Source organism: Thalassophryne amazonica, chromosome 12 (assembly GCF_902500255.1).
Source record: "Thalassophryne amazonica chromosome 12, fThaAma1.1, whole genome shotgun sequence".
Taxonomy (NCBI): domain Eukaryota; kingdom Metazoa; phylum Chordata; class Actinopteri; order Batrachoidiformes; family Batrachoididae; genus Thalassophryne; species Thalassophryne amazonica.
The window spans coordinates 45,157,345-45,181,676 of NC_047114.1; the positions used below are offsets into that span (position 1 = coordinate 45,157,345).

General features: G+C 41.2%; 1 protein-coding gene and 1 pseudogene across 1 annotated transcript; one reads left to right on the plus strand and one right to left on the minus strand.

Moving 5' to 3' along the window:
• LOC117522703 overlaps positions 1-19,496 on the plus strand; it is a 44,379-nt pseudogene extending 24,883 nt beyond the window's left edge.
• Positions 19,497-21,018: 1,522 nt separating this feature from the next.
• LOC117521232 lies at positions 21,019-23,180 on the minus strand. Its single transcript, XM_034182567.1, has 3 exons — positions 22,890-23,180; positions 22,315-22,776; positions 21,019-21,087 (listed from the first exon to the last, which is right to left on the minus strand). Exons 1-3 carry the CDS (start codon positions 23,097-23,099, stop codon positions 21,019-21,021), a joined length of 741 nt encoding a protein of 246 aa, XP_034038458.1. The 5' UTR covers positions 23,100-23,180.
• Positions 23,181-24,332: the final 1,152 nt, after the last annotated feature.

The following is a 24,332-nucleotide window of genomic DNA, read 5'->3' on the forward strand; positions in this document are numbered from 1 at the left end:
TGTAGTCAAGATGCACCACCCCACTAAAGTCAAATAAAATGGTCAACATGACCTTGACATTGTTGCGCACCTGTCGTGCTTTTTTTGGCCTTGGTAATGTTGGATAAATCTGGGTTCCAGATCTTACTCATAAACCCACCAGCGATGATGGTCTTCAGGAAGTTGGGGTCGCTGTTTACGCATTCCAGCTTGCCCTGTGATACTTCAAAATTTATTTGCTTCTGTGCAACCATTAGCAGCTTCAGCAAGAATTTCACTGACACTCTCCGCATTCCAAAATCCTCTGTCAAAATATAATGTACCAAATCTGAGCTCATCCCTACCTCATACATAAGTTCTTGGATGGCTAGGGAACAGTCATCCATGACCAAAGTCCGTATTCTGTCAGTCAGGTGGTCATATAGGGCTGAATCTTGGCATTGGTTTCCACTTAGGCCTCATCTTTTTGAATCCATGCACCTCGTGTGTGTGTGTGTGTGTGTGTGTGTGTGTGTGTGTGTGTGTGTGTGTGTGTGTGTGTGTGTGTGTGTGTGTGTGTGTGTGTGTGTGTGTGTGTGTGTGTGTGTGTGTGTGATAAAGCTTTTTCATTGTATACACTTATACACTATTACCGTGTAACAGTCTGCCAGTTAAGAATAAGCTCTGTAGTTTGATTGAGGTTTTCAAGACAAGACTTCTCTGCTGCCTATAATCACTGATGTGGTTTAATTGTATGAGTATCTTAATGCTTTAATTTTGTTTTTATGTATATCATTATTATTTTTAATTGCTATGTTTTATTGTTCTTCTATTGCATTTGATATTGTGAAGCACTTTCTATGTGTGATGTGAAAGTGCTATATCAATAAAAAATAAACATTACTATTATCATTATCAAAATTATCATTATCTACAATATCAAAATATAGCATTGCTATAATTTTGCTATTCCATAACTCTCCACACACCTCTGCAAATAATTCTATGATAGAAAGGCCCCCATGGTCAATGTGAAGCAGTGAGATGATGTTGCATTTACTAATATTCCTATTTTGTCGGTTTGATTGACAGGTTCACCTATGAGATTGCTCCAGTTTTTGTGTTGATGGAGCAGCTTACACTGAAGAAAATGAGAGAGATGATTGGCTGGCCAGGCAGTGAGGGGGATGGCCTCTTTTCACCAGGTTTGTTTTGTAGTGAGGCAGTTTAAGTCAATATAACACAAGAATCTTTCACTTGGTGATACAAGCACCAAATTTGGTACATAAGTACTTCAGGACCTACTCTCTTAGAAAAGATCGCTATCCAGGTGAAAAAACAAAATGGCCGACATTTTCAAGATGGCCGCCACGTTAAAGGTGAAAAAGGGTGTTTTCAGCTCAGAACGTCAAGGAATCAAAACATCTGAGTAATGCAAATATCAAAATGTATGTATTCTGACCAGGAGAACTTAATAGTATCAATGTCATTCCAAAATGGCCACCATTTTGAAAAATGGCAGCCATTTCATGACTGAAAATGCATATTTATGACACATCCAGCTGTCCGATCACGTTATTACATACAAAACCTTGCCATCATTGTTGTAATACAATGTTAACTAGCTCTTGTTTATATGTTATATGTTGTTATTATTATGAATCAGAGTGATGCCATAGCACAACCAGAGCACACTGGTGGCATCATTGCTGTGAGACTCAGCATGGGGTTCAGTGTCGGGTTGTAGTAAAGTAGCTGTAGTTGTAGTTTACTAACTATTGTAGTAGTATACTCACTATAGTTTTCAGTATTTCAGTGTCCCAAATGCTATCTAATAAGCCCCTGTATATAGCTTAACTAGAAATTTAGTTAGTTGTAGAATAATAGTTAGATAGCCGCACCTGAATCGACAGGATGTGCCAGCGCGGGAGAGCCGAGCCAAGGGTAATGGGGCATCAGTTACCCGGATGGTGTACAGATCGCACGGGACTTAAATGGCACTGGATGAACGATCGGGCTAGGTGTAGGGCACAATATGCCTGAACCTTGTTGTATCCCATACCTCAATGTGCTTTGATATTTCATACGGTTGGGTGGTAAAAGGATAGCCCAAAATTCAAACATACTCATCAAAATATGAGAAGACAGACATAGTTTTTGATGTTTACTGGACTTCAAGCTTAAAGGCTGAGACAAGGTCAAGAAGGGGTAAAAGAGATCGACGTAGAGTAACTGACAAAACCAAGCTTCCACCTAACTGGAAATGTTTTCTGCGAGACAATGACAAGACTGAGCTTTTTGAATTCCTGGCTGACAAGATAGAATCCCTGTGTGCTGAAAATGTTGTAATTGTGACCACTGGCAAAGAGGCTCTGTCCAACAAACCCATCAGTCTGGAGAGCTTGAGCCCATGCAACCATGAAGAAGCTGACACCAGAATCTTCACACATGCTCTTGATGCAGCCAAGCAAAAGGCAAAATCTGTGTTAGTTAAGGCAAGTGATACAGATATTCTTGTTGGTGCAGTCAGCAATTTTGCAACTCTCCAGGATGCAGGATTGGAAATGCTGTGGATTGAGTTTGGCCATGGTCATTCCATCAGGTGGTTGCTAATCCATGACAATGTGTTGAATCTTGGCCCAGAGAATTCCAATGGTATGCTGTTCTTCCATGCCTTCACTGGCTGCAATGTTGTATCATCTTTCTGTGGCAAAAAGATAAAAGATGGTGAGATCTGGAAAGTTCTGTGGTCAAAGCTTCCTGCAATTGCAGAGAGTTGCCAGCAATTGACAAAATGTGGATGCAAGACTGACTGCCGAGGAAGATGCAAATGCTATCGCTTCAGCCTCAAGTGTACACAGTTATGTTCCTGCAAATGTGATGACTGAAAAGAACTTATGCAAACTGTAAATCAACAGAGACTTTGTTTCATACCAAAGCAACAAACATGTAATCGTTGGTGTTATGTTTTTGGAAATTTAGCAGATTGCAAACATCATTGAATGAGTGTTCATTTACATAATTTACATAAAATTACCTGATTTTTCAATATTTTTTGTTTTTTTTTACTGCATAATTGGATTTTCTAGGCTCCAAATAAAATATTTCCATTGCTACATCTTCCAGATATGGTTATTCAATTAAAATATAGGTAAAACAAGCTTAAAAACCAGTTCGATTGGTGGCCATCTTGGAAAATGGCAGCCATTTTGTTTTTTTATTACCTGGATAGCGACCTTTTCTACGAGAGTAGGTCCTGAAGCACCTCTGTTCCAAATTTAGTGCTTGTATCACCAAGTGAAAGATTATTTGAGGTATCTGCTGCACTATTGTGTCATGTGACAAATTGCATTGCAGGCCAAAAGCACCCGCCTCTGTCAAGTTTAAACATGCAAAATCCAGACCACACACAACAATTCAACCTCGTATTATTAAACCTTTAAAGCCAAGCCAGCCCACAGAAAAGCCCAGCAACCTTTAAGTTGCGTTCACATAATTTTATAATCACTGTTTCTCGGCAAAATAGGAATTCTATATGGATCATGAAGGAAAGCTTACATTTTTTCCACGTGCAGGCCACCTTTTGGCCCAAAGATGAAAAGCATCTGTCAGGGGTTTAAATTTTAAAGTCCACCACTGTAATTTGACAGCACACTGCAAGATGGAAGTCCTATACAAGCCCTGTAGACCATCAGGGTGCTGCTTATTGGTAGATTTAAGACCGTGAAGTAGATGACAATATGCAACTCCCCTGGATGGGACACTATTCCATCACGTGTTACTTCCCCAGCCAAAGCTGGTACTCATTTACAGATGGTTGGACTGGAACAATGCAGATAAAGTAGGCTGACAGACAGATAGGCTGAAGCACATGGTGCAATAGAGCCCCAATCTGTGTATTAGTAGTTCAATATATGAGCATCAGCTGAAACGTTCTGCTTTTTTGTGCCTTTTGTTGTTCAGGAGATCTGGACTGTACATTGGGTGTGGTTAGCGCTCATAAAATTTGAGCCTCTGCAGTGCATTTCTTGTTTGTCAACTCGTGCATGAAAAATTTCCAGGATGAACCTACTTCAGACATGCGTGCAGCTTATACAAAGTGTTCACGTATAGATCGGAACTCGTCCACCTGGACTTGATGTTGTGTATCTGTGGCTGCTATGGGGCACCCACCACAGGCCTGTTCATGCAAACTCTTTATCTCTGGATTTTCCCCATTGAAACTCATTGCCCACCTCCTGCCTGTATTGATATCCACACAGGTGTCGCCATAGACAACACTCATGCATTGATGAAAATCCACGGGACCACAGAACTCCACCATAAGGAGTTCAATAACAGCATCTTGTTTCAAATGCACATCCATGTATATCCCATTTTTCATTGACTATTATGTTACGTCGAAGGCAGTTTTGCACATGCCTGAAATTGTAGTAAGACTCAACTCTGCAAGTAGACACAAGCGTAAATATTGGCAGTGATTCTTCAGAAACTTTGGTGTAGCAATAATCAGAAAAGGATGATTCTCATACCATTTTCACTTTGATATCTTACTTGTTATTGAAACAGTTGCGTTGGAGGCAGAGATTTTCAGCCAGCCTTCATGGTAGTCAGCTGGGGTGCCGAAAAGTGGAGCATAAGGAGAAGAATTCTAGGAGTCTATTTGACAGGGGCCCAGGGAGGCCCCTAATACAACTATAATACTGACAAAATAATATGACACTCAGTTATAAACTTAGAATCACATATATTTTATTTACAATGTAATAGTAACACTAAGTTTATTTGTTTTGGAAAGATTTCTCAATGCTCATCCCCCCATAGGTGAGGTGGGTCTGTGCTGGAAAGTTCTGGAATGTTAGCCTGTTGTTTGTTCCTAACTTTGTCCATAAACTGTCTCAACTTTTCTCCCCATGTTATCTCATATTTCTGAAGAAAACTCTAGATTTATGCATTTTACTGTTGTTTTAGTTAAATAATCAGCGCAGGCAAATGTGTAGCAAGCTTGCTAAAAAAAATGAGTCATATTCCACAGCAGAGTAGCCAAACCAAGGACTCACAGCACCTGTGTATTAGACGGGTATGATGTCCAGCAACATCTTAGAGATCACACAAATTCTCAGGTTATCTCAAAAACCAGCCCAGTCAACCAAATCAAATGCTTCCCGAAATTCAGTATAGACTCTGAAGAATCACTACCAATATTTACGCTTGTTTTCAATGACTACTTGCAGAGTTGAGTCTTACTTCTTAGGTCACTATTCAATGTTTTGGTGATCATTGGTAGATGCTGAAATATTATGAGCAAAAAAGCTTCACATTTTTGCCATTTAAAATCTGTAAATGCACACTGTATATAAAATGTATCCTCAAACTAATTTATTGTGGCTTCTCCCATTCTGTATGGATCCACATGTTGATTTGGGCACATGTTTTATGTTCGATACACTGCCAGATGTACAAGGAGATTGGGGCACATGTAACCTTGAACTTTGTAGGCAAGTGTTCTATCCACCTATTCCATTCATTCATTTTCTATACCCACTTATTCCACTTAAGGGTCACAGAGGAGCTGGAGCCTATACCAACGGTCATTGGGTGAGAGGTGGGGTACATCCCGGACAGGGGCTGCCAATCTATCACATGTCTGAAATAAATTTGAAATCCTATTTGACTGCAGTTGAAAATGGAAACGGGAAAACTGTTGTTGGTATGCTTTAGTAACTCAAACTACTGTATACAAAATCACTGCTTGTGTTTTTGCTTTTTGCTGTCCAGAGCACTCATGTATCTCTGCCTTTTCACCAGGTGGAGCTATTTCTAACATGTACAGTGTGATGATCGCACGTTACAAATACTACCCTGAGGTCAAGACCAAAGGCATGTCTGCTGCTCCCCGCCTTGTACTTTTCACATCTGAACATGTACGTGTGCATGAACATGTGCACACAAACAGCATATTTGAACATTTTAATGAAGTAGATGTTTTACTTCATCAATTGTAGACTGAGATCACTGAAGAAGTCTCAAGTCTGTTGACAACAATCGATATGCATTTATCATATCTTTTTCTTTGAAACGGTTGTAAATTCGATAACTTGGCAGCATGGAGGCTAAATAGAAATGTGCTCATAAAATACAAACAAACAAAAAGCCTTCCACTGTGCTGATGATTTGCTGTCATCTCAGAGACAGATGGATTTGTCACCTTGTATTTTTGTTGCTTCAGAGCCATTACTCTATAAAGAAGGCTGGAGCCGCTCTGGGCTTCGGGACTGAGAATGTGATTCTTCTGCGTACAGATGAGAGGTACGGCGCTCATCCTGCAGGTTTAAAACTAATACTGTGGTTGGACAATATGTGGGAGGTGACTTGTAGGACATCCATCATAACATGATACCGTGCACTCATTCAGGGGCCGAGTCATTCCTGCAGATCTCGAGGGCGAGGTCATTGACTGCCAAAGCAGAAGGTCAGTGTCTTTCTCATCACTTTGCTCTGATTGGTATTTCTGTAATTTTTTTTTTCTCGACTTTTCCCCAACAATTTTTGCTTTCTCCAACTCATCCCTGTGGTTTTTGGTTCTGTAGGGTTACGTGCCCTTGTTTGTCAACGGCCACAGGGTGGCTCCACTGTCTACGGTGGGGGGGGCATTGACCCCATTAATGAAATTGCCGACATCGTGTGAAAATACAACATTGGCTTCCATGTTGATGTGAGCGATTGACCAGGAAGCACACATGCACGTGTTTATTATGGAGAATATTTGCATTGTGTGCTAGTGCACAGCCGCGGTAAGGATGTAGTGCATTCACTAGGGAGCATGGGGAGGTGGCTTACTGATGTCCAGGAAGCACCGCCATAGAGCTTAGTGGAATTGAAAGGTGAACACAAACTGATTTATTTGCACTTTTACTTATTATTCACACACCAAGCGATATTAATGTTGTAATAACTGTTCTAGGGCCAATTCTGTCACATGGAACCCTCACAAGATGATGGGTGTGCCTCTTCAGTGTTCAGCAATCCTGGTCAGAGAGAAGGTACAGTAACCACACAACGTCAGTTGGGGTTTTTAGAGTCGATATTTAGTTGTGAAATTGAGTTGACTAACCGCTGATGACGTCATTAATAAAACCACAGAAATGCTCCGTAGTGATAATCTATAACCACAAAAACTGATGTCTATGCTGATGGCTCATAACAGATCATTTACAGAAATGAATGGAAACAAAACACAGCAAACAACATTTAAGATTGAAATGTAGGTGTTACTTTAAAATTAACTCATGCACGATTCAGTCTAGTGTGTGTGTGTGTGTCTGTATGTCTGTGTGTGTCCGTGTGTATAACTGAGCAAATATCTTGTGTAAAATCCATGTTATTATTCACAGGGAGTCGGAAGACAAAGTTTTTAAAACTTTTCCAATGCAGTGGTCATTCGTTGGTCCTTATGTCTGGAAATCCGTGTTTGAACCCACGCTTAGTTGTTGTTACGTTTTGATCTGGTGGTGCATGACAGCAGCAGTTTGCGGTGTACAGGGTGACTCCAGCGGTAACTCAGGTGCTACCCATGTAGTCTGCTGTTTCCCTGAAAAATCAAGTCAATGTCTGGTATCCAGATCACACTTTATCACGGTGCACGTTCATGACTTTGACGTCCTGTCTTGTGGTGACACCAGCTGTAACGCCTTTTCCCTGCTGTTGTGGTCCTTCCAGTTGCAGCTTTTGCTTTTTGAGTCTATAATGTGAAAACCATGATGTGCCCATTGACATTTCAGATCAGTATTGGCCCGATATAAGATAAATTACTGGACTGGAGAAATATAAACCTAAACCCGATCTGATCCGAGCCTTCTACTGCACATCTAATTCATATGTATTTATATGGTTTCCGTTGAAAGAATAAAATATTTGTTTTGCAGTTTGAGTTGTTGTTTGGCTAGGGCTAGCAAAGTACGCCCAGACAAATTCATTTATTAACAGATCATTTGTTTCAGTGCGGGGAAAGCTGGTATCAGATTGGTACACTGGTACAGATACTGAAGGGTTCCATTATCTGTACTATATTGGACATGAAAACGTGGTATTATTCCATTCCTAGTCACAATATAACTCCACTCCAAACACCAGAAGTGCGCTGAGAGCACATACCACTGCCAAGACTTTAATTACATAGTTTAACCACAGATTTCACAAAGAGAAATCTGAGGGAGAAGAAATATAGGAGTCTCTTCATTGTGTTGGCGCAATAAGGAACATTGAGCTTAAAGTTGGCTTTAGCTTATATTGGGTGAGTGCAAGTTAACATATTCTATGAGCAGAAAAACACAATATTTCTGATGGAGTGAACATAACAAAATTATTAAACCTTTATGGTACTTTGTTCTACCTCCAGAAACACTACCGTAAGAGTTTGATTATGTTGTGTTCACTCCATCAGAAAAACATATTATGTTTGAATGCTCACAGAATATGTGAAAAAAAAGGTAGATGGGGCAACACGTTGGTTTAGTGGTTAGCAATGTTGCCTCACAGCAAGAAGGTTGTGGGACTGCTTCCCACCTGGACATAAACTCCTGTGTGGAGTTTGCATGTTCTCTTTGTGTTTGCGTGGGTGCCCTCCCCGTGCTCTGGGTTTCTCCCACTTCCAAAGGCATGGAGATTGGGTGAATTTGGAACTTTAATTTGACTGTACATGCATGAAGGTGTTTGTCTGTCTACATGTGGCCCTGCGATAGACTGGCATCCCATCTGGGATGTATCCCACCTCTCACCCTACTACACATACAGGGTGTTCTTTCCAAACATACGGAAGTGTTTAACTTGGTTTCATTTTCTGTAGGGAATCCTGGCAGGCTGTAACTCCATGTGTGCCGGCTACTTGTTCCAACCAGACAAACAGTATGATGTCACCTATGACACAGGGGACAAGGCCATCCAATGTGGCAGGCATGTGGACATCTTTAAGTTCTGGCTCATGTGGAAGGCAAAGGTGAGAGAGAAGGCATTTAAAAGATGTCTTTATGTCATCTTCAGAATGTTTTATCTGTGATCAGGCACACTGAAGATTTGGCTGCCTCTTGTTATTCTGCAGGCACCATAGGGTTTGAGCAGCACATCGACAAGTGCTTGGATCTGTCTCAGTACATGTACAATAAGATCAAGAACAGAGAGGGATATGAGATGGTGTTTGATGGAGTGGTGAGTGAACCTAATTTTCAGTTTCATATATAAATCTGTGTGATGACTCCAAAAGGCAGTGTAGCTGTGAATATTTGACAACAAAGCAGATAAAAGTATCTCTATGATCATCTACCTACCCACCAGTATTTCAAATCAATTCAAATCAATTTTATTTATATAGCGCCAAATCACAACAAAGAGTTGCCCCAAGGCGCTTTATATTGTAAGGCAAAGCCATACAATAATTACAGAAAAACCCCAACAGTCAAAACGACCCCCTGTGAGCAAGCACTTGGCGACAGTGGGAAGGAAAAACTCCCTTTTAACAGGAAGAAACCTCCAGCAGAACCAGGCTCAGGGAGGGGCAGTCTTCTGCTGGGACTGGTTGGGGCTGAGGGAGAGAACCAGGAAAAAGACATGCTGTGGAGGGGAGCAGAGATCAATCACTAATGATTAAATGCAGAGTGGTGCATACAGAGCAAAAAGAGAAAGAAACACTCAGTGCATCATGGGAACCCCCCAGCAGTCTAAGTCTATAGCAACATAACTAAGGGATGTTCAGGGTCACCTGATCCAGCCCTAACTATAAGCTTTAGCAAAAAGGAAAGTTTTAAGCCTAATCTTAAAAGTAGAGAGGGTGTCTGTCTCCCTGATCCGAATTGGGAGCTGGTTCCAGAGGAGAGAAGCCTGAAAGCTGAAGGCTCTGACTCCCATTCTACTCTTACAAACCCTAGGAACTACAAGTAAGCTTGCAGTCTGAGAGCGAAGTGCTCTATTGGGGTGATATGGTACTATGAGGTCCCTAAGATAAGATGGGACCTGATTATTCAAAACCTTATAAGTAAGAAGAAGAATTTTAAATTCTATTCTAGAATTAACAGGAAGCCAATGAAGAGAGGCCAACACGGGTGAGATATGCTCTCTCCTTCTAGTCCCCGTCAGTACTCTAGCTGCAGCATTTTGAATTAACTGAAGGCTTTTCAGGGAACTTTTAGGACAACCTGATAATATGAATTACAATAGTCCAGCCTAGAGGAAATAAATGCATGAATTAGCTTTTCAGCGTCACTCTGAGACAAGACCTTTCTAATTTTAGAGATATTGCGCAATGCAAAAAAGCAGTCCTACATATTTGTTTAATATGCGCATTGAATGACATATCCTGATCAAAAATGACTCCAAGATTTCTCACAGTATTACCAGAGGTCAGGTAATGCCATCCAGAGTAAGGATCTGGTTAGACACCATGTTCTAAGATTTGTGGGGCCAAGTACAATAACTTCAGTTTTATCTGAGTTTAAAAGCAGGAAATTAGAGGTCATCCATGTCTTTATGTCTGTAAGACAATCCTGCAGTTTAGCTAATTGGTGTGTGTCCTCTGGCTTCATGGATAGATAAAGCTGGTTATCATCTGCGTAACAATGAAAATTTATGCAATGCTGTCTAATAATACTGCCTAAGGGAAGCATGTATAAAGTGAATAAAATTGGTCCTAGCACAGAACCTTGTGGAACTCCATAATTAACCTTAGTCTGTGAAGATGATTCCCCATTTACATGAACAAATTGTAATCTATTAGATAAATATGATTCAAAACCACCGCAGCGCAGTGCCCTTAATACCTATGGCATGCTCTACTCTCTGTAATAAAATTTATGGTCAACAGTATCAAAAGCCGCACTGAGGTCTACGAACAGCACAGAGATGAGTCCACTGTCTGAGGCCATAAGAAGATCATTTGTAACCTTCACTAATGCTGTTTCTGTACTATGATGAATTCTAAACCCTGACTGAAACTCATCAAATAGACCATTCCTCTGCAGATGATCAGTTAGCTGTTTTACAACTACCCTTTCAAGAATTTTTGAGAGAAAAGGAAGGTTGGAGATTGGCCTATAATTAGCTAGATAGCTGGGTCAAGTGATGGCTTTTTAAGTAATGGTTTAATTACTGCCACCTTAAAAGCCTGTGGTACATAGCCAACTAATAAAGACCGATTGATCATATTTAAGATCGAAGCATTAATTAATGGTAGGGCTTCCTTGAGCAGCCTGGTAGGAATGGGGTCTAATAGACATGTTGATGGTTTGGATGAAGTAACTAATGAAAATAACTCAGACAGAACAATCACAGAGAAAGAGTCTAACCAAATACAGGCATCACTGAAAGCAGCCAAAGAGGACGACATGTCTTTGGGATGGTTATGAGTATTTTTTTCTCTAATAGTTAAAATTTTATTAGCAAAGAAAGTCATGAAGTCATTACTAGTTAAAGTTAAAGGAATACTCGGCTCAATAGAGCTCTGACTCTTTGTCAGCCTGGCTACAGTGCTGAAAAGAAACCTGGGGTTGTTCTTATTTTCTTCAATTAGTGATGAGTAGTAAGATGTCCTATCTTTACGGAGGGCTTTTTTATAGAGCAACAGACTCTTTTTCCAGGCTAAGTGAAGATCTTCTAAATTAGTGAGACGCCATTTCTTCTCCAACTTACGGGTTATCTGCTTTAAGCTGCGAGTTTGAGTTATACCACGGAGTCAGGCACTTCTGATTTAATGCTCTCTTTTTCAGAGGAGCTACAGCATCCAAAGTTGTCCTCAGTGAGGATATAAAACTATTGACGGATAATCTATCTCACTCACAGAGTTTAGGTAGCTACTCTGCACTGTGTTGGTATATGGCATTGGAGAACATAAAGAAGGAATCATATCCTTAAACCTAGTTACAGCACTTTCTGAAAGACTTCTACTGTAATGAAACGTATTCCCCACTGCTGCATCAGAGTAAATGTAAATGTTATTAAGAAATGATCAGACAGAAGGGGGGTTTTCAGGGAATACTGTTAAGTCTTCAGTTTCCATACCATAAGTCAGAACAAGATCTAAGGTATGATTAAAGTGGTGGGTGGACTCATTTACATTTTGAGCAAAGCCAATCGAGTCTAACAATAGATTAAATGCAGTGTTGAGGCTGTCATTCTCAGCATCTGTGTGGATGTTAAAATCGCCCACTATAATTATCTTATCTGAGCTAAGCACTAAGTCAGACAAAAGGTCCGAAAATTCACAGAGAAACTCACAGGTGGACAGGACGACCAGGTGGACGATAGATAACAACAAATAAAACTGGGCTTTGGGACTTCCAATTTGGATGGACAAGACTAAGAGTCAAGCTTTCACATGAATTAAAGCTCTGTCTGGGTTTTTGATTAATTAATAAGCTGGAGTGGAAGATTGCTGCTAATCCTCCACCTTGGCCCGTGCTACGATGTTGCACGGGCCGGTGTTGATTAATGCTGTGGTCATATTTGATATTGATTGACATTTCTGATGTAACTACTGTATTATCAGTGTGTAGCTAATCATACGAAATATTTCATAAAATCCTAACCTCACAGCAGCCTTTAATACTGTGGATCACACAATACTTGCTTCCCAGTTAGAACATCTTATTGGCATTCAAGGTACTTAAGTGGTTTAAATCATTTTTGGCCAAAAGGAGTTTTTCTATTATGATTGGTGACCTCTCCTCACCAACCACGCCCCTGTGTTGTGGAGTGCCACAGGGTTCTATTCTTAGGCCAGTTCTATTTTCTTTGTACATTTTTACCAATGGGGTCAATTGTAGCCCAGCACAACCTGTCCTTTCAGTGTTATGCGGCTGTTCTGCAAATCTATCAGCCTATGAGGACTAATGGGAGGAATGCTTTGTCATCATTATTTAATTGTATTTGTGATGTAAAGGAGTGGTTGTCCCAAAACTTCCTTTACCATTATTCAGGTACTGATGGCAAAACTGAGACCACTGTGTTTGGATGTTCTGGCATGCCAAATGTGGTAACACCAAACTTTGGTGGTCTGGCTAATTATGTAAAACCAGCTGTCAAGAATTTGGGAGCGATATTTGCCAGCTGTTTGAGGTTTTATTAACAGATAATCTCTGTTCTCAAAGCAAGTTTTTTTTCAGATTCATCTTCTGGCTAAAGTGCATGGGTGGTGGCCAAGTGGTTAATGCGCTTGGTTTCAGTTCAGAAGGTTCTGGGTTCAAATCCCACCCCTGCCACATTTCTCCATGTAATGTGGAGTTGCGTCAGGAAGGGCATCCGGCGTAAAACCTGTGCCAATTAAACATGCAGAGCCACCTTGGATTTGCTGCGGCGACCCCGAGTGCAAACAAGGGAGCAGCTGAAGGGACTTACTTTATCTTCTGGCTAAAATAAAGCACTTCTTGGGTAGACATGACCTTGACATGGCCATTCATGTTTTTATCAGCTCTAGACTTTATTATTGTAATGCACTTTATTCTGGCATTAACCAGTCTTCTCTTGCACACCTCCAATTGGTGCAGAATGCTGCTGCTGTCTTTTAACAAAGACTTTTAGATGTGAGCATATTATGCCTGTACTTTACTCACTCCACTGGCTTCCAATTAGTTTTAGAATTTATTTTAAAATTTGAATGTTTGTTTTTAAAGCTATCCGGTTGTTAAGCGCTGACGTAACGCATCATGTGATAAATCTGTTTCCGGGTCCAAAGACCTCCAAGTTTACAATTAAAGTTACGTCTGTTTGATCCTTTTAAGGATTTACAGTTTAAGTTTAGTTTGTGTTTACGTTGTAGGAGGAGGCAAATTAGGAGAGGCAAATTTTCCAACGCCCACAAATTAGAAAATTTCCCCTGAGTCAAAGCTGCAGGAAAGACATCACTATCCAATGCCAGCAGTTTGTGAACCTTTTGAGCGAGTGTTGGTTGACTGTGTGGGTCCGTTACCACGAACCAAATCTGGAAATACGTTCTTGATAACTGTCATGTGTGCGTCTACGCAGTTCCCTGAGGTTTTCCCTGTTCGTAAAATTAGTGCACCTGTTGTTGTGAAAGCACTGACAAAGGTTTTTTCTTTGTTTGGATTACCGCGTTATTTGCAGAGTGACTGTGGTTCGAACTTCATGTCTGTGGTGTTTGCACAGGTTTTGAAATTGCTCGGCATAGAACATCTGCGTTCCAGTGCGTACCATCCGGAGAGCCAGGGAACTCTTGAGCGTTTTCATCAGACTCTAAAAACTATGCTTCGTACGTATTGTTTGGAGTTTGAGAAAGACTGGGATGAGGGGGTACACCTGTTGCTCTTTGCTTTGCGTGAGGTGGTTCAGGAGTCTTTGGGGTTTAGCCCAGCGGAGCTGATTTTTGCACACATGGTTCGTGGTCCGTTGAGGTTGTTAAAAGACAAATGGTTAGGGGGACACTCTTTTGGATTATGTCAGTAATTTCCGGTTTAGGTTGCGGCGTGCTGGTGAGATAGCAAAGGAAAATCTAAAAAGTGCGCAGTCTAAGATGAAGCCGTGGGTTTGACAGGAAGGCGAAACAGAGTGTGTTTGATCCTGGTGATAGGGTTTTGGTTTGTTGCCTATTCCGGGGTCAAGTTTGCAAGAGCGTTACAGTGGGCCCTATTTGGTTCAGAAAAGGGTCGGTGATAGGGACTACTTGGTGGCTACGCCTGATAGGCGGTGGAAGTCTCGTTTGTCACGTAAATATGCTGAAACCATATGTTGAGCGCGCTTCTTCCTTGTCAGACTCGTCTGCTGGTGGTAGTGATGTTGGGACATTTGAGCCACATGTCAGTATGGTGACAGATGTGCAGGGGGAGCAGTCTAGTGCTGAATTGGACAGTGATGTCTTTCCTGCAGCTTTGACTCAGGGGAAATTTTCTAATTCATGGGCGTTGGAAAATTTGCCTCTCCTATTGTCTCATCTTGATTTTTCCCAGCAGGGGGATGTCATTAATTTGATACAGTCATATAGGTCGCTGTTTGCTGATATTCCCACTCAGACGCATGTGCTCAGTCACGATATTGATGTCAGTGATTCTAAACCCATAAAACAACATCCTTATAGAGTAAATCCAGACAAGCGGTGCCGGTTGAAGAAGCAGGTGGAGTATATGGTGCAGCACGGTATTGCTGTGAAGAGCAGCAGTGCTTGGAGTTCGCTGTGTCTCTTATCCATTAAAGCCAATGGAGAGGATCATTTTTGTACAGATTTTAGGAAGGTCAATGGGGTGACGAGGCCGGACTGTTTCCCGCTGCCTTGAATGGAGGATGGTGTTGATCATGTTGGAGCTGCCCAATTTGTTACAAAGCTGGATCTACTAAAGGGATACTGGCAGGTGCCTTTGACGGCACGGGCCCAGGAGATTTCTGCCTTTGTCACACCTGATGATTTCCTTCAGTATACGGTGATGGCTTTTGGGATGCGTAATGCTCCGGCGACATTTCAGCGGCTTATGAACGTGGTTTTGTCTGGTTTACTCTTTTGTGAGGCATATCTTGATGATGTGGTAATCTGTTCTCAAACGTGGGCTGAGCATGTGGACCATGTGGGTTCAGTGTTTGTACATCTGAGTGAGGCTAATTTGACTGTCAATCTTTCAAAATGTGAATTTGGTCAAGTGACAGTGACCTATCTTGGGAAAATGGTGGGGAGAGGTCAGGTGCGCCCTGTTCAAGCTAAGGTTGAGGCTATTTTAGCTGTCCCTGCTCCCACCACGCATACAGAGTTGCGTCGGTATTTGGTGATGGTGGGGTACTATAGGGGGTTTTGTAAGAATTTTTCAGCAGTTGCTGCGCCATTGACTGATCTCCTTAGTCTGAAGGTGGATTTTTGTTGGTCTGACTTGTGTCAGTCTGCATTTGAGCAGACCAAGTCTTTGTTTGTGTCTACTTCTGTTTTGGCCGCGCCTTGTTTTGATGTGCTGTTTAAGTTGGCAGTAGACGCATGTGATTCAGGGGTAGGGACTGTCCTGGTGCAGGATAGTGCTGATGGGGTTGAACATCCTGTTTCTTATTGTTCAAAGAAGCTTAATAAACATCAGAGGTGGTACTCTACCATCGAAAAGGAAGCTCTTGCCTTGGTCCTGGCTTTGGAGCATTTTGAAGTTTATGTGGGTGGGTTCAGCGTGCCTGTGCTTGTTTTTACAGATCACAACCCGCTCATGTTCCTGGCCCGCATGCGTAATAGGAATCGGAGGCTGATGAATTGGGCTTTACGGCTTTACAGCCTTAGGCCTGAGTTTGTCCTGTGAGTACTTTTGTAGCGTTGTTTTTGGACTTTTTCTTCTTTTTTGGGCCTGGTGGGACTGGCTGTCCTGTTCTCGCTTTTCTTTTGATTGGGTTTAGGAGTTTTTGCTTTTTTGTTAGTTTGGTGTTTGCAGCGGCTTCGACGGCCCTGTATGGGGTTGGCCCACTGCAGCACCTGTTGTTTCTGTTTAGCTGGCCTTCCAGGCCCCAACTTTCTTTTGTAACTTTTGGCTTCTTTTTGGAACACAGGGAGGTAAGGGTTTTGTTGTGAAACCTTAAAGAAGTCTATCTAACTGAAATAACTCAAGAAGAACGAAGAATTCCTTAATAATTAATAAAATTGACTGCTGTCTGTGTCTCAATGAATATGTTGTGTCCCTTTGGGGTCGTAACATATTTATGGGTTAGTGTCAGGAAGGTAGCCCGAACTTGGCCACCCCTGCTCTTGACGATTTATTTTCTCAAAAAGCTACTAACAAGAAATCTAGTTACTTTTCCTGGCGTCACTGGAGACTTTTCTGGTGTTTGGCGACTCGGCTCTAGTCTCTGTTCTCACCGAGCGGCAGCGGGTCTCCCCACCTCCGCTGCAGCTGTAAAGCCACAGAGCCCAGTTGCAAAGCACTGAGCAGAGGGATATCTACAATCCTCCATGTTCAAACATGCATGTGTGATGCCTCCACGGCTGTTCCTGCATTGAATGGCAAACCTGACTCGGACTTGCTCAGCCTATTCACCTCGCTTGCTGCCCTATGACTAATTAGTCTCCAGACTTTGAGGATCCCTCTCCTCGAAGTTATGTTATTTTGAGAAGTGATAGCCAATTTTAGTGGCAAAATAAACAAACAAACCAACAATTAAGTTTATTTGTAGTTCAATATTATGAAGGTGTTTTTTGTCTGTCACAACATTAAAAAAAACAAAACAAATACATTAACAGTAAATCGAACAGCAAATGCATTTGTATTATTCACTACTGAATTGTAACTTTAAGTTCTGCGCATGTGGAAGGCAAAGGTGAGAGAGAAGGCGTTTAAATGACACCTTTTGTCATCTTCAGAATGTTGTGTGATCATGCACACTGAATATTTAGGCTGCCTCTTGTTCATTGTGCAGGGCACCATAGGCTTTGAGCAGCACATCGACAAGTGCTTGGATCTGACTCAGTCCATGTACAATAAGATCAAGAACAGAGAGGAATATGAGATGGTGTTCAGAAAGTAGGTCTTCAACTTCCAAAGACATGTAGGTTAGGTAAACTAGAAAGTTTAAATTGACCACAGGTCTGAGTTTGTGTGTTTGTGTGTGTACGTGGCCTGTGACAGACTGGTGGTCTTTAATTGGAATGACCGGGTATAGAAAGTGTGTGTGTGTGTGTGTGTGTGTATGTGTGTGTGTGTGTGTCTTTCTTTAGGTTGGTTATGAACACAGTCCTGATTGTTTATTGATTATATTTGTTCGTGTTCAGCCCCAGCACACCAACGTATGCTTCTGGTACGTCCCGCCCAGCCTGAGAGCCATGCCACATGGTGAAGAGCGGCAAGAAAAACTACACAGAGTATGTTGGCTTTCAATCAACTTATTTTAGACTTTTTAACCAATCATCATTCTCACTGCCTCTTTTGATCAAATGAAAGACAGATTATTTTTCAGTATGAATATTTGTCACAGGCCCCCTGTAGCCAGTAATGTATGAAGCTTTGAGATTGCAAAGGTGGCGGACCAGCTGCAGGGATATGTGGTATCCAGACTGAATTTATACAAGTGGATGAACCTGGTGTTCTTCTGCCATTGCAAGAAATTGTTGCTTCCATTTGAGAAACAAGTATCCTAAATAGCTGCAAGAAAGGACATCTTGACCCTATCTAGAAAGGACAGGGTGATCACCTAAATTGCAGTAATTACTGTTATTATACTGGACTCAGTGCTGGGAATGGTAATCAACTGTTGCTCACGTATTCGCTATGCTAGTAGTCATAAAGCATAACTGTGACTATTGGTAGCACTTCTTTGCAGATTATGTTGAATTTTGCAAAGTGTTTGATTAGTTTGATCGGGCTACTCTGTGCACATCATCCTGAGGATTTACATCTGAGGTTTACCACTACATTGTTGGAGATGATGTACGGCCTATACGCAGGGTTTATGCGCGCGGTGTGTAGCAGAGTCTAAGTCCCTGACATCTTACCATGTAATTCTGGCATTCATCAGCAATGTATTCAGTGCATTACTTTGTTCTTGACAATGGGCAGCATAGATGAGGATTTTTCTCCATTGGAAACACTAACATTTTGCAGTGTAATTCTTTTTTCTCCACTAGGTGGCGCCAAAGATCAAGGCCATGATGATGGAGTCAGGAACTACGATGGTTGGCTACCAGCCTCAGGGTGATAAAGTCAATTTCTTCCGTATGGTCGTGTCCAACCCTGCGGTCACTCAGTCCGACATCGACTTTCTGATCGATGAGATTGAGCGATTGGGTAATGACCTGTAGAGGGCAGCATTCCCAGAATTTCCTGTCTTTTTACTGTGGTGTGTTTAAGGCAAATGTTAGTTCACTGAATCAGTCATGGTGCTGCAGGCAGAGTAATGATTGGACATGTTTTAGGTCCTTTCCAGTCAAGTTTTGCAACATTCTACTTGTTCCAAAAAAGACAAATTAATATACCACAAGTGAAATTTGAGCTCCAGCATCAAACATTCTAATGTCTATGTGTGCTGTGAATTCTTGTAATGTTCCGTAATTTCTCATCTAGTTTGTCTTTCGCTGTTTGAATGAAAGCATAGAAAAGCACAGATCAAAATATTACAGTATCATGTAAATTACTTTTACTGTATTGTATTATTGCGACTCAGACAGGAATAATTTTGCACTCAGCTGTAAATATATTTTATTGCAGCACTTTGACTTTGTTGTGTGACGCAGTGTGAGTAGCAGGTGTGCACGTGCCACAGTGACTGTGTGCTGCTGCTGCTGCTTGTTTTAGATTAGCACTGTTAAAAATGAGCACGCGCACACACACACACACACGCGCAATGAAGCCTCTCTCAAGGAAACTACAGTAGGGCTGGGTGATAAAACAACCATAATGTATTCCTATAAAATTTGGGTTGCCCAAGGTGATAAAGTTTTGGAAATTTATTTACAATATGGATATATTTCCCTGCCTGTTACACAGCAGCAATATATGCGACAATATGTATCGTTTTTAGCTTACACATCAAAATGCACAATAAATTCCAACCAAAAAGAGGACAAAGCTGGTCAAGGTCATTAACAGCAATTGTGAAAATGAACTGGAGCATCATCCTCTAAAGCTGAGGAAATTGTTATCTAACGGAGTGATATAGTGGTGCTGATACTTCAAGTAAAATAACAAAATAAAGACACACGTGAACAGATTATAGAAAACCTTCCTGTAGTGAAGCTACAATCTGAGATAAAGACACACATCCCGGCCTGTCTGGTCACAATAAGAGCCCAAACATACGCTGCTGCTACAATAGTAATAATAAGTAGATGCACTTTCTTAAAAATTCCACAAATAAAACACAATAAAAGTAAAAATTTTAACTAAAAACCCTTTAGTTTTTCAGGTTTCAGTCATTTTCTGGAATAAGGATAATTTTCAAACTGACACCATTATTAAATTTTTTTATTGTTATAAATATCCATGTTGATCAATATGGGAACAAAACTTTTTTTTTTTTTTTTTTTTGCCATATCACCCAGCCCTAATCTACAGTCTGCAATATTTTCCTTCATAGGACTTTAAGATTTAAATCTACATCTGTGAATATTTAAAATGCTGGTTCATTGTCTGTTTAATGTGATATCCATAAGTGTTTATAGTAATGTTAAAATATATATATATATATATATATATATATATATATATATATATATATATATATTTAATTACACACAAAATACCAATATTTATTACATTTGCAGTGGTTTCAGATTCAGGTATTTTATTGAAAATGTCAATTAATGTGTATTACATGGTAAGACATTTGTAATTGTAATCACTGGAACTTGAGTAAAGCTTATTTATAGTGATTTTTGTCAGCCAAAGAAAGATAAAAGGGAAAGCAGCAATCCTTCATATAACTTCTTATAGATTATAGGTGTTTGTAATATGTGACCTTTTGACCTTTAACTGAGATGCATTTATTAACATAATGATTCTTTCTGTAATTGTGATTTTTTTTTTTTTTTTTTTTGATTGAATGTTGTGACCTGCTGAGATTAAGACTGGTGCCTGTTTTTTGAGTTTAGAGAAGCACAAGAATGAAGCAGGCGCCTGTGAGAATGTACTGTGATAAGACTCTATCTGTCATATCTGTGTGAATTTTAATGTTTTTACTCAATATAATCTGTCGTGGGAGGTCAGTGGAATATCTGAACGAAGAATTCCTGTTTGTGTTTTTTGCACAATGTTCACCTTTATTCTTCCATTTTAAATGGATGTTTACTGATGGTATCCTGCAAGAGTTATGTTCAAGTATTTATGGTGTATAGGGACCATATGTAAATGATAAAAGTGCATCAATCCTATTTCCAAAAATGTGTACGTACCCACTGACTGCAGACCCGTCTGTGTTCTCATGAAGCTGGTTGTAAGGAATGTTTTGGGTTTCAGAAGGCACTTTACCACATTCATGTTGTCTCAAATAAGATCTTTAATAAAGTTTATTCTACCAACATCACAATCTGACTTAATCCTCTTAACCAAAATTTTACTGCCCTCTTTTATTTAATAGCACGCACATCATGATGCATGAAGGCCAATGCTCGAGTGAAGCTCAATTTAACACCGAGCTCAGTGCTGAAGATGTGAGAAACTGCAGCTCCATCTGGTGACCAACATCTATCTGCACAATCCCACACAAAAGAACATAAAGACACTCAAAATCTGCATGATTAGTAATTTACAATCATTTAACAAAACATAAAAATGTAACAGTTCATTCTGAAATGGGAGCAAAATCAAGTTGTTGACACCGGGATGTTTCGTTTAATAGGTAATCCATTACAATCCATTAGTTTTCTTCAAGCTCCAACCCTCCCTGGGTGACGCTGGTCTACCTATTTACCCACTTATGGGTTGGCTGGTAGTTAGGCAGATTGCAAAAATAGTCACGGCTAATGCAGCCACGACAGCTGCACAGTTTAACATCCACCGCTGACTCTGGAAGAAGAGGAAACAGGGAAAACACATGACTATAGAATAATAATAACCTTTATTTAACCAGGTAAAATTCCATTGAGATTAAAACCTCTTTTACAAGAATGACCTGGCCAAGAAAGGCCGCAGCACATGTCATAGTGAACAGGTTACAGTTTTTATTGATTGCTTTGACACAGTAGTTGACTCAAAATCCACATTTCTCAAAACAGTTAACGCAGAGGCCTAAACAGTGGCACCAATGGTCAAAATGACACATTTTGCTTGCAAAAGGCTCTAACTCTGCTAAAACATTTAAACTATGGACCAAAAGCAAATTTTGCCCTCAAACAACACAACTTGCACACAAGTGCATAAGCGCTTCCAATCAGTCATTAGACAAGGGGCATCAAAATACAAAATGCAGCACTCAATGTGAATCAGTGCTGCATTACTGGTCATTGTACCTAATGACTGAGCTACAGTAATGACTGAGCAGCTTACATGTCAGTGCCATTTGTAGTCAAATTTGCCTTCTTGCAAAAAAAAGTGATCCAGATATGCTGTGATGAAAATTTTATTGATTGCAGTATTCATTCTTGTTTTTCTTATTTAGACCGTGGTTAACAAATGAAATATCCCAACAGAAACCATATATAGAATATGAAAGTCACTGTGTAAGACATTAGGAAAATAAAAATAATAATTCTGTACAATAAAGAAAAAAAAATCTCTACTAGTCTATTCTCTCTTGATGAATAGGCCACATGGCCTCATCTACATCACACTCAATATTTTCCCTTGTGATGCACCTAGGGAAGAATCTTCTAGCATGCCTTATCCATCCTTGGCATGCCTCTGCATCTATGTCTTGGGCAGCAGCAGTCATTGCATCGAGCAAGGGCATCTGCTCATAGGGACGGTGGTCGTATACCTTCCATCTCCCTGCACTGAAGAATTCCTCTATAGGATTTAAAAATGGAGAGTATGGAGGAAGGAATTGCATCATCATCCTCGGGTGCCCCACAAACCACTCATTCACCACATGAGAGTGGTGGAATGCCACATTGTCCCAGATGATTACAAACAGTGGCATGCCAGGCCTCAACAGCCCTCTTTCCTGAGGCGGGATGAGCCTGTCATGCCGGGTGTCCAAGAATGCAATGAGGCGCTCACTATTGTAGGGGCCAACAGCTGGAATATGGCTGAGGATGCCATCATTAGAAATAGCAGCACACATAGTAATGTTGGTGCCCCTCTGCCCTGGAACTGTAATAGTGGCCCTATGCCCAATGAGGTTCCTCCCACAGCGCCTCACTTTACAGAGGTTGAAGCCGGCTTCATCGACATAGATGAAAATATGATGTGCCCCCTCAGCTTCAAGCTCCATGATACGCTGAAGAAAAGAAAAAGCAAAATTACAATTACATACAGTAAAGGTAACTCCAGTTGACAGTAACTGCATGATATGCCAAGGCACAACAGTATAGTACTGTAATGTGTCCTTACCTCCACATATTGGCATCTGGCCTCCTTCACAGCATCAGAGTTCCTCTGGAAGGGAACTCTGTAGAGCTGTTTCATAGCCATGTTGTTCCTACTGAGGACACGGGCAATTGTTGTCTCACTCACAGTATTTACATTTCGAAATACCCCCTGATCTGCAATCACTGCTGCCCTGATTTCACGCAGCCTAATGGCATTATTTGCCAGAACCATGTTCACAATGGCTGCCTCCTGCTCAGCATTCAAAAGTCTGCGTCTACCACCACCGACCGGTAGCCTTTCGATTCTATAAAGAATACATGACATGTGGAATAAAATTACATGACATACTGTATTGTTGTGAAAGTGTAGGAACACGGACCCACAACAGGGGGGCGCAAATGAACGGACAATGGAGGAAGTCAAATAACAACACTTTACTGTTGTGAATAAGCACAACAAACACAGCAGATTACAATAGTAGACAAAGAAGTCAATTCACAAAATGTGTCACGTGGGCAGGCTCGAAGATAAGAGACGTCTGTCCAAAGCAGAACCGGAACCACACGATTTCCTCTGCCACCGAGCCCCGGGAATACTGGAGCTGCCAAGTCCCGAACTCCCAGGTGGCCACTGCCTCCGCTTGTCGGATCTGGTACTGCTGGAGAGGAACAAAAACAGTTAAATGTGGGTGCGTTTGCACCCAGCAACACGTATGGTGGGAAAACCACCTCCACCTCTCGTCGGAAGAAACTGGTAAGTGCAGGAGTGTGAGTACTTATCAAATAGGTAGGAAAAAGTCTAACACAGTCTCCAGCTGTAAATACTCACGGTCTGCTATCCAACGCACAAAGTAACAATGTTATGTGTCGGACGCAGCTCGGAGAACCGACCAGCGTTTGAAGGACCCAGTATGAAATAAGCAGAGCACGGTACAAAGGCTAACTGAATTTAATACATAACAGTGATAATATAATAACAGAAGGTGCGGTCTGGCGTGGTGCGCTCCCAGCAGCGCTAACGGTCCGGAGCCAGAAGTTGTTTCGGACCCAAGGACCCCGCCGACACCCCCCAGGTGGCCGCAACAACCGAGTCTGTGAAAGAAGGAACCATTATGTGAGTCCACACTCTACACACAGAACACTTAAAGGTGTACAAACAGCAAACACTTCCTGGCTTGATTACTGATCAGCTTCCCAACCTGCAGGCATGGAACATCCAGTTCACAAAACTCCACTGCAGTGAAAGCTGATACATGACTAACAAACAGCTCAATACAATAAGGTGTGAGGGACACCACATTTACTGACTGTATAACTGTTAGTCACAAAATGTAACGTACCTCAGGAAGTGTGCTGACGAGCGTGAAACCTCACCCCCTCCTCTTTCACAGACTATGCATCAAACCTGGACGTTCTCAGCATCCGCTGCTGATGAGATGGCTCCCGAGACGACGATCTCACCCGT